General features: G+C 39.8%; 1 protein-coding gene across 1 annotated transcript in view; it reads right to left on the reverse strand.

Annotated features, from left to right (window-relative positions):
• GRIA3 (glutamate ionotropic receptor AMPA type subunit 3) overlaps positions 1–11,926 on the reverse strand; it is a 359,162-nt gene that overhangs the window by 67,076 nt on the left and 280,160 nt on the right. The window contains exon 12 of the mRNA XM_007953365.2: positions 2,387–2,585. Coding sequence (XP_007951556.1) covers positions 2,387–2,585 — 199 coding nt within the window. The remainder of the gene's footprint in view (positions 1–2,386; positions 2,586–11,926) is intronic.

The following is an 11,926-nucleotide window of genomic DNA, read 5'->3' on the forward strand; positions in this document are numbered from 1 at the left end:
ATCAACTCCCTGAATGAGACAGTGTGCTCCTGCCGGCTGCTTTTCCTTCCTCATGGGGTTTGAAGAGGACACAGTAAGGGCAAGTAACTTGGAGACCTCCCATGTTCTATGAACACCAGACTACCCTTTATTAGGTCTGCATCACGTTTTCAACACAAGAGGACTAAGAGTGAGTTTTTCTCTACTGCTCTATTCCACTCTTAGATCATCCCCCTTTGTGTGCTGCCCTGAAGAACTACCCCACAGAGACTTAATGCTGTCACAGCGGCCAACTGGGGAAAAAGAAAAAGTGGTACTTGGGAATTAGATAATGATTTGCACTTCGTTATACCTAGAAATAGCCAGCTTCTTCCCAAATCAGATTTCAAAACAGGCCCATTTCCATACGAATTACTCATTGGCTGTAAAGGTCACTAGGAATTGGTGAGCTTTAAAAACCACAAACCCATTAGAATGTGGCAATAGCTTTGCTCAGAATTGAATGTGGATTCACATCTGCTCTTTTAATGTGATGCTCTTTGATGAAACTGTCATCGAATGGATTAGTAGCTGCTTTCCTGGTTTTTGAGAGACACAAAATGAGTGGGGGTGGGGCACGAGCAGGAGGGCAATGACTATTTGATCACACATTCAGCTTTTGTGCTAATAATTCTTCCCAGAAAGCCTCCTTTTGTCTGCAGTATGGATGAATGGCCTTTGCAAGCCTAATGGGAATTGATACCATCTATTGATGACCATTTAAAGCACACCTTCTTAATCTGTAATCGTCGTTGAAGGAAAAAATGTTTTCCAGTAGAACAAGCATCTCTCTTACGTGAGGATCCAAGTCTGGAGTCTTAATATCCTAAGGTGGTCAATTATTTATATAGTAACTTGCCAATGGGGATCATATGCCCTATTGAAGGTTGATACTAAACTAGATTTCCATGGAGCTGCTTATGTGTTGACTACTTAGCAGATAGAAACCCCTGGCTGCCAGCTCTGAAACCTGTGAGTGATTTCATGGCAGCAAGGAATAGTCCCAGAGTAGTTTTTTGGACTGCCATCAGAGTGAAGGGCAAAGCCAGATTAGTCCCAGAAGGACCTCATATCATATTGGTGTTTCCAATATTATGCCTCCTCCCTAGTTGGGGACTTTGATCTGCTCAGTAAATAGGTGGTAGAGGTGAGATAATGGATTTCTTGAGCCAATGAGAATGCTTGAAAGGGTTCCACAACTAACATTTTTTCCTTCAGGGAATGAAAACAATTTTTAGTTAATTGCTATAATTTCAAGAAACATACTCCTCCTGGTTTCCCACGAAGTAATTAGATCAACCTCATGATAATACATGTAGAAACATATTTCTTAGTGCTTTATTAAAACAAGCTGGCTTAGTACCAACATCTTTTTACTCCAGACTTTTGAAAAGAAGTCAGAATTATACTTGCCATCCAATAACTTGATTATTGGTTGGAGAGAATGACTAAACTTTTCCTCTTCCTAGTTCCCAAGTGGCTTCTGGTCATTGCTCCAGCTCATCACGGTGGACACAGTAGTAAGCATTGGTAATGTATAGAATCGGTCTGCTTTCTAATATAAACTGACACATTTTTCTTGTTGAGGCAATGGAAAAACATTTGTGTTCTTCACAACTCCATTGATATCCTTGCTTATAGACCAGTTGCCACATAACAAAGATCTTGATAGTTTCCGTAAAAATGGCTTGCCGTCATATTATCTTTCTATCATTTCCTGCCACAATCCCCTTTCCCTTCCCCCTTGACAGAGTTTACATAGCTTTACTGATGGAAAAATTAGTCTACTCAAGAAATTAAAGCAGCAATCAGCTACTTTGAAAATTCGATTATCAGCACATGCATGAATACTCAAAGAAATCATAATACATTTCAATAGGAAACCAGTATCTCCAATAGAATATGTAATTTCTTACAACCCATCACTCATCAGATCCCTAGTCAGGGTCAGTCACCTCACTTCTGTGAACTACTGAGACATAAAATCAATGCTCTTGTAAAAGGTAGAAAAGAGAATAGAGACTAGCTAGTTCACTCTTCTCATTATTCAAGTAAGAGGACTGAAGCCAACAAAAGTTAAATAACATGCCGAAGGAGAAAAATCACTTTGTGGCTGAGTTGAGATTCCAACCTGGGAGTTCAAATCAGTGCTTTCAACATGCCACTTGTTATGCCTCACATAAGTTGTCATAGTTCTAAAGGACAATGAGTGATGTCACCAGCCAAGCAGTGGCATATCTAAGGTTGCTCTCCTCTGATAATATTCCCACCCCATCCCAACCATTCCTTTAAAAGCACTGTGAATTTGCCTTTGTGAGAAGATGATCAAATAAAGGCCAGTAGGCCCAATTAACTGCAAAGCACTTACTCTGAAAAATTCTTTTGTTGAACCGGAGTCCAGGGTCCCATATGCAATTTCAGTCTGCTTAGCTAAGTCTTCAGCACTCTCTATGGGAGAAACCATCCGCTCCACGGTCAGGAAAGCAGCGAGATTGGCAGTATAGGAAGAAATAATGATCAGCGTGAAGAACCACCAAACCCCTCCAACAATGCGCCCGGAGAGTGATCTACAAAACAAAACAAAGACAAATCCCGACCCAGAGGGGCCCATTTCAGGTTAAGAAATCCTTGTCTTTATTTCTGGGAGAGGAGTGTTTTCAGTAAAGCAGATGAAGGAGGGAAGTAGATGTGAGGAAAGTGAAACACCCAACAGAAGTCACGTGTACACAACACCCCGTGTGATGACGGCATATTGATGGTGCTGCATGGACAATGCTCTTCAGGCCTATGTGGGCTTCAAGGCAGGGTTTTAGTTTTTAATTGCAGACAATAATATTTTCTTTTTACTAGTTCCTACCTATACATAACCACTGTACTGACTGCAAGTAGTATTTTCAAAGTATTTACCACACCTTTGGAAGACTGCTCTTTTTCCTTTAAGGGAGTAGTTCAAGCCTTGTACCTTAGAATCACCTGGAATCTTAAAACAATTCAGAACCCAGGCCCATCTAAGACCAATTGAATCAGCACCTAGGAGGTGGGACCTAACTGAAGAAAAAAAAAAAAAAAACTAACTCACTGCCATCAAGTCAATTCGATTCATAATGACCCCTCCTTGGGTTTCTGAGGGGGTATCTCTACGGGAGTAGATTGCCCAGCCTTCCTTCCGAGGAGTGGTTGGTGGGTTTGAACTGCCAGCCTTCTGGTTAGCGGTCAAATGCCTTAGGCACTACAGCACCAGAGCTCCAGGAGGTGGGACCTAGGCGTCTGTATTTTTTAAGGTTCTCCAGGTGATTATAATTTGTGGCCAAGATTGAGACGACTGATGTAAGGTGATGAGGCAAGGGAGAAACAGAGTTCTAAAGCTTTCCACGTTTGGAGAGAAACAGGAAGGTGCTAGTAAGGAACACTATTCATTTTGAGTTTAATAAATTTAATAAAGACATTGCCATTTTGTGAAGCTGGTCATCCATGCAGCAAGGAGTAAGAAGACAATATTTATTGTCTGCTTCCTATAAATGGCTTAGGAGCCTCGCTCTGGGGATTGAAACGCTCCCTCTTATAAATGAAATCTTAGTTACCACTGAGGTGTAGGGCTGGCCCCAAATAAAGTAGGAAACTGCATACATAATAGGATTTGATATGCACTGTAAGGTTTGTTTCTTTCACCCTTAAATGACCAAACAACAATTAACCACCCAAATAAACAAAAACCATCCTCAATGTCCTGCCATAGAAAATCCTGCTCTTGGAATCACCCTCTGTGTTGTCTTCAGGAGGCTTGGTCAAAATACAACACATTCCTTCAACAGCACCTATTACCACTTTATTCTGGATTAGTTTATCCAATTAGTAGAGAATGGGACAGAGGATGATCAAGTTTTAACAAGGGGACAATTTTGTTCTTGAATGTTACTCTGTGCTGGAATTACCCAGGTAATTTAGATTCAGAATATCTGAGTGCCCAAGAATGTGTACTGCTTGAGCATCACAGGTGATTCAGTTCCACATCAGTGATTCTCAACCCTGCCTGTACGTCAATATCATCTGGGGAGTTAGAGAGAAAACACAAACAAAACACAATGCCTGGGCCCCACCCCAGGCGAATTAAATCAGAATCTCTGGGGGTTGGGCCTAAGCATCCGCATTTTTGTAAAACTCTCGAGGCATAGCAAGTCATGGGCCTACATCATGAGTGCTACTTAAAAAGAAAGACCACGGGAAGTGGGAGGATGTTCATTGCTCCGTGATGGCTAATGGCTTGTACTGAGGAAACTCCTTCACAATTTGGCTGAAGGCTGACTTGCAGAAATAAAAATTTGGGCCCTGGGTCTTAAAACATTGCCATGTCATCCCTAGGATGATAGTTCTACTTTGTGGAAGAAGCTCCCTCCTGGTTAGGCTGCGTTCTCTCATACCCAGAAATGTCATAGGAAGAGAACCCAAACTGCCAAAAAGTCAAGAATAGGTGTAAGGAGCATGGTTCGTCTCCAAGCTCTGTAGGAAGAGGGTAGATCTGGACTGAGAACTGGCAAATCAAGCCCTCCTCTGCCTGAACTTGCACTTGACCACTTTCGAGCCAATTTAAATTCCGGTGTCCCACGATAACCCTCTTTCAGCCTCTGCAAAATTTAGTTGTTTTATATTCTACATTCTAATCAAATGATTTGGGCTGGTATATTGATATGTAGCATTTTTTTTTATTGGTTTAATATCACAAACCTATTTGATTTTTTAAAGTCTGTGATTCCTTTTGGTCCCTGGATCCCTAAAATGACCTTTATTTATTTACTTCCTGAACATAATCTACATTTAGCTTTTTGTACGTGAAAATTTGCTTTGCAACAGATTTTTGTAACTGATACTTATACTCTCTTAGTATTTCATCTGGGAGCATGTGCCTTTACTCAGAAGAGGTAAAAACATCTGGATGGGTCAGAAGAGAATATGTCACACTTCCAAATGGTTAAAATATACATTGTTTTCATTATGAATTTGGACCTTTCATTGTCTTTCTTCATTGTTGCCATACATGTTTCGTTTATTCCAGACTGACCCGATCCTGGAAATCATTTTTAATCCATAAAGGATTAATGCTTCAAAGTAGCATTGCTAGGAATAGGATACTAACAATGATAATAATACTAGCTACCAGGGCCAGCCTCGGTTCTATGTGCCAGGCTCTGTTGTAATTGCTGTACATGTAGCAACTATTTTAAACCTCCTTCCCCTGTGGGTTAGCGATTGTTTTACAGATGAAGAAAGAGAGGCACAGAGAGGAGAAATAGGAAATAAAACAGCCATACTTACACAGTAGGAAAGAAATACCCAGTGTAGTGCCTAAGACACTTGACTGCTAACCAGAAGGCTGGCAGTTCAAACCCACCAGCCACTCCTCAGAAAGAAGGTTGGGCAATCTACTTCGTAGTGACACCGCCTCGTGAACCCCAAGGAGGGGTTGCTATGAGTCAGGAACGACTCGATTTCACATAACAACAACAACAACAAAATATTTTTTTGTGGTACAAAATACCCATATTCTGTATAAGAAAATCCAGAGTGGTAAGCAAATTATAGAAGATACAATTTTCCTAGCAATACTGAGATATATAGTTGCAAGAAAACCAAATGTCTTTGGATAATTAATTGTTGTTTATTATCTATTGTTCACTTGGAATGGAGCTGTGAATGTCATCCTTATTTGGAATGATGAGGCCTTACCCAGATCAAGGGGAAAACTGACTTTGGAGTATTTCCAAAATCATGGTTTGGTATGAAAAGGAGTATATTCTGCTGCTGAGAATACTAATCGTAGTTTATACATTGCCTACTTGAATGTAGAGAAAAATACAGTAATTTATGGAAATTATACTTGTGTCATTCTATGGAGGCTAATGGACTGTGGCTGTGTCTGTACAATCTAAAATCAAGCCTGCACATCATGATCTGGTTATTCTGACCACCTTAACAGCTGACTCAGATCATTATATGCTTGATCCGAAGGACTCAGCTGAGACTGGCTATTGACATAACTGAAAATAAACCTAGTTAAATGCAAAATAGTTATATTCATGGCCTCTTACCTACATGGCTATTGACTTGGGCAATTAGGTGGTTAGTATCATGGTATACCTTTGGGCATGGAGAACTCTGATGATTATTCACATGGAAGTGGTATAATAGTATCTACAAGCCTCAGCATAGGTGGTTAAAAAAAAAAAAAAAGAGCCTCTGTGGAATCAGCATTGAATGCTCACAATTTTTCATTCTCCCTTCAAGACAGATAATAGCTGCAACAAAAGATGTGGTGTGGAATTTCTACCACTTTCGTCCCTTGTATGGCATGAATTCCTAAATCCTTTCACCGAGAAAAGGTGAGGTGGAACCCCCAGGGAGGAAGCTTTAGAAGTATTTCTATATTTCCCTTCTCTCATCAGTGAAACTATAGCCACTTAAACCCACATTTCAAATGGAGGTTATATAAAAAGTGACTGATGGGTCAGCCCCATCACATTGTATAAAAGATCTATTAGAACAAGACAAGGCTTTATAGGTGAGTTTAAAAGACCTGCCATTTTCCAGCATCTTCTCTCCCATTGATGCAGCTGCAAAGTCTTTAACATTTGTTTCAAATAGTTTTGTTGCACAAGACAGATTTTGAGGTTAGCACAATGAAATGGCTGTGAAATGCTGTGCATTTAGTGTTTCTGAAAGTGCATTATAAGGAGCATAGCATACCTTTTGAAGAAATGTAAGAGGAGGCATGAGGTTAATGAAAGTAAATTAGCAGCAAGAGAAAACCAGACATATAAAAACATTGCCAAATATGTGTATCAAATAATACACAGTGCTCTTGTTATCTGTAAACCATAAGAAACTAGAATTTCTGAGTTAATAATAGCATGTATTTTATGACCTCTGAAATGATAATAAAAGTGAGCTATGTACTGTAACCTTCATCCTGTAAGTAAATTTTGAAATCTGCACAGGATGAAGAGCTTAACTTGCAAACCACTTCTCCTTTGCACAAACTCTTTATCATCCCTTCCCTTCTCTTGCTTCTTCCAAAGTATGCGTCACTTCTACACTCCATTCGATGCTGTGTCTGTGAGAGATTTTTTAAAATGTGCAGAATCAATCTTTGGCTCTTATAGTCTTCTCTGATGAGAATAAGCAACCATGTCCCAAAGACTGAAAACCACGGCTTGCAGCCAGAAAAGTCATGAAATAGTTGTAATAAAAATTCTGCTATGACATCATTAATTTATAACCACATCACGACTGCTTTGAAGTGGATATACAGTAGGAGGAAGACACTGGTCGTACATCAGTCAGCAGAGGAAAGAATATTACTTAAAATGGAGCCCAAAATTCCTGTTGTCTTTGATCCCATTCATTTGATACCTTTCATGTCTTTTATTATTCTACACTTACTTTCCATTTTAAAGGAGGATCTATGTGTCAACTAACCTGGATGGATCTCCTGCCCTCTTCTTCAAAGTACTTAATAACTTGAAAACTTAACAGGAGAGTAATGCCTTTGGGATAATACGTACATGGTAATCTGGTTCAAGTTAATCTGTTCTTTCCTTTCTCTCTGTCAAAATTCCCCCAACTCTCATTCCTTCAACTGGGCTAGCCCTCAGATGTCCCTGCAGCTTCACAGAAAGTCAGCAGGGGGAGTATTTGTCTGGAAGGCCTGGACTCCGGATTGCTTAACAGTTCTATCAGAGTTTTACAAAGGAAACCGATTTCTAATTAAAAATAAAGTTATAGGCCCCTGTCAATATCAGTAAGACATTGTGGGATAGTGCAATCAAAATATTTGCAAGAGATGTAATCCTCAGTTGAAAGCACTATGTGGGTTCAAGATGGAGTGTTGTAGGCTATTTCTTCTTATCAGAAACCAGCTTTTTGCCCCTGACTAAATTCCTATGGAATTTTAGGAACCAAATGCAAATGCAATAATAACTATCAATATATTTGAAACCAGGATAGTTAAATGCATTCAGCTTAGCAATAACACTAAGACCAAACCAAAAGCCCACTGCCATCGAGTTGATCCTGACTCATATGACACTATAGGACAGAGTAGAACTGCCCCATAGGGTTTTCAAGGCTGTAAATCTTTACAGAAGCAGACTGACTCACCATTTTCCTGAGAAGCAGCTGGTGGGCTTAAACCACTGAACTTTTAGTTAGCGGCTAAATTCTTTAACTACTGTGCCACCAGAGCTTCCTATATACCAAGCAGGCACTCTGCTTTATATTTCACAGATGAGGAATCAAGGTTTAGCAAGGTCTTGTAACTTGCCCTAGGTCACACAATTGCAGATTGTGAATCAAGTCAGGCTAACTCCAGCCCCTGCATACTTAACTACTATGCTCCCGTTTACAGCTACAGGCCTGGATCATATCTGGCTGCTTCCACTGCCCATCTGTTTATCCTCCACTATAGGGGAAAAGGGTTGAACTGAAAATCTCCACACATCTTCTTCCTCCTATTCCCACCAAAAAATTGCTTTCTATATGGATATAACTTTAACTTATTACATTGATTACCCCTGCTAAAGTTGATTTGGCCTCAAGCATCATATAGAACAAAGTAATTCACTCTGAACGAGTAGGGTAGTTGAAAATATCAAACCTCATATTGACACAGACTCTCTAAGCTCCTAGGTTACTAGTAGTAGGTTTCTTTGATGGAAGTGGAATGATGCCAGCTGTTTTCCTCATGGCTCCTTGCTGAGTTCCCACTTTTACTTCGAGTGAACATAGGCTCAAAAGCATTTCAAATGCTCACTACTTATTTTCTTTAACAGCCAGGGGCAAGGCAGAGTTTCATAAGAGGTTGGAAGACTAGAACACAGCTCTTGTGTATGGGCATGAAGAAAAGAATAGGGCAACCAGTGTACCTTTAGGCTGGCAGTGACAGGCAGTGTGCAGCAGTGGTTCAGCTTGAAAACTTCCATGACTTTGGGTTCCAACATGTAATTTCTCTGGGTATAGCTCTGTTGTAGTTCAAGTTATGTGTCAACTTGGCTAGGCCTGGTTTTGAGTGGCTGGGCAGCTGGAAGTAGTCTTCTCCATGATGGGTAATCAACTCCATGGTGGAATCTGCTGTGAGCAGCTGAGTAGCTTGCTTAGGGATGTGGTCCACTTCCTCTATGTAAGGAGAAGCTTTGGGAATGGTCTGTAGCTTTTTGGCATGTTTGGATCCTGCATTTAGCTGAGTCGGTATTCAGCAGCCTGCCATGTTGTGTGCCGATCTTGGGATTCTTAATGGACTTCAATGAATGGCCTGCCGTGTGGTTTGGTAACATTGCGACTGTGCCATTTTATTTGTTGACTTTGGGCTTGTTAGCCTCAGCGACCAGTAGCTGCCTGAGTGAAGAGACACCTCTAGCTTCAGTGGGCTGGGACCAAGAGGCAGAGCTGAAGTCCAAGGTTGAGGGGCTTTCACACAGCCCCTAGAGCCTGGCACTTTGAACTTGGACTTAAAGCCTCCAAACTGTAAGAGAATAAACTCCTATTTGTTCAAGCCACCCATTTGTGGTATTTTCTGTTAGAGCAGCAAGAGGTAACCAAACAGGCTCCTTTGTCTATGATATGAGAAGTAGAAAGAACATGGGTTTGGGAGTTGGAGTTAGGTTTAAATACTTGTTTCGTCATTAGCTGTGTGACTGGGCAAATTATTGGACTTGAGCATCACCTTCTTCAACTGAAAAATAAGTATAATGCACCCCCAACAGTGGTGTTTCAAAGATTAAAATCCATGTGATAATGCAGGTAAATTGCCCATATACAGCAGGAGCTCAGTGAAGGTAGTTGTCCCTCCACCCCCGGTACACAGAAACAGTTGGACTAATTTATCTTTGACATCTCCTCCTGCCCTAAAACTTGTTAATCCTACTTTAAAGTGTGGTCTCTTATAATTCCTTGAATTGCAAATTTGAGAAAAGTCAGATTCCAAAGTGAACAATGCATTTTCACATCCGGGGCTTTCTGAAGAGTTTGAATTCCAAACATGGTTATTAAACAGAAGTAAAGTATAATGCTGGTGTTTGCAGTCAAGGCAACCATGAATCTTAGAGTCCAACTATATTATTATCAGGAATGTCTAAATCTGTTAATAGAGAAACATGTTATAGTAGTAGTTGCTGCTGTACAATTGAGCACAAATACATAACCAATAGAGCTCTCAAGACAAGGAGAAATATGTCTCCTCCTTATTGGTATGGAATAAATACACTAAGAAATGTACCATTTGATCAAGAGGCTTAAAGATATAATTTCTTTTCAAGGACACAAAAGACAGTGTTGAAGGAGGTATTACCCATGTAGTAGAAAATGTAGAACTCATAAAGGTAATAATTTATTACTCAAAATCAAAAAAAAAAAAAAAATCCATTGCTGTTGAGTCAATTCCAACTTCTACCAACACTGTAGGGTTTCTAAGGCTATAATCTTTATAGAAGCAGATTGCCACATCTTTCTCCACTGGAGCGGCTGGCGAGTTTGAACTGCTGACCTTTTGGTTATTAGCTGAATGCCTTAACCACTGCACCACCAGGGTACCTCTTCTTCCTCTAGACCAGTGTTAGTCTGCAGGCTGTGCCCATTACTGACTTGAGTTGTAATTAGCATTTTGAAAAGGTAAACAGAATAGAAACTATCAGAGTACATGGCACATTATAAGGGTACTGTTTGGTGAAACTTTTGTTACATACATATATGTGTACTGACTCATGATGGAAAACTCACTGCTTACTGTGGGTCATGGTCAAAAATGTGAAAGCCATTGCTCTCACAGTACCTACTGCAGTACAATAAAATCTATATCCTGGAAAAAAAGCATTTGATATACTCCAGTGCCACAGAAGAGCCACAGCTTAAATCATGCTACAAAAGAGCCAAAAAATAAAAAAATCTGCCCAGCTTGTCATTTCAGATCACCATCTTTAACCTATTACTTGATGAAGCAATAAACCCAAATGCTTCTAAAAACAAAAGGCTTTTTAAGAGTCCTGTTGGAGTATGTAAAGTAGTATGCAACAGTCCAGTGGGAAGATCACAAATTTAGTTTTGAAAATTCCCCTACAGAAATCAATAAAATCTCCAGCCTTAATGACTCTTTTGCATCATCTCAACACAGATTACCAAACATTTTAAAAATCATTCAATTACAGGATCATTCAAAGCACAAAAGGAACAGAGAGTGAAATAATTTGTAGATGACCAAACAGATTGAAGAGGGTGAAGAAAGTGTGATACAAAATGAACACACTTAGACAAGTGAGGTTTGTCCTACACATGCTGTACTAAAGCTGCTCAATGCTGATGATGGTAACCCGTGAGTTATGCTACAAAGCTTCATAGTAAATGTTTTGTGCTCCAAATGGTTAATCTCAAAATGAAATATGTTGTCAAAACATGGAAGATAATCTCCAGAGTCCTATGTTCTAAATAAAAATCCCTATATGTAGGGTGACATCAAGAACATCATCCGTGAAGAAAGCAAAAGATCATTAAAAAGACAGGAAAGGAAGAAAAGACCAAAATGGATGTCAGAAGCGACTCTGAAACTTGCCCTTGAATGGAGAGTAGCTAAAGTAAATGGAATAAATGACAAGATAAAAGAGCTGAGCAAAAGATTTCAAAGAGCAGCTCAAGAAGAGAAAGTCAATTATTATAATGAAATGTGCAAAGACCTGGAGTTAGAAAACCAAAAGGGAAGAACACACTCAGCATTACTCAAGCTGAATGAACTGAGGAAAAAATTCAAGCCTCGAGTTACACTATTGGAAGATTCTATGGACAAAATACTGAATAATGCAGGAAACATCAAAAGAAGATGGAAGGAATACACAGAGTCCCTGTACCAACAAGAATTGGTCGATGTTCATCC

This window comes from Orycteropus afer, unplaced genomic scaffold (genome assembly GCF_000298275.1).
Source record: "Orycteropus afer afer isolate SDZICR_OR568_19922 unplaced genomic scaffold, OryAfe1.0 scaffold00388, whole genome shotgun sequence".
In the NCBI taxonomy this organism is placed as follows: Eukaryota; Metazoa; Chordata; class Mammalia; order Tubulidentata; family Orycteropodidae; genus Orycteropus; species Orycteropus afer.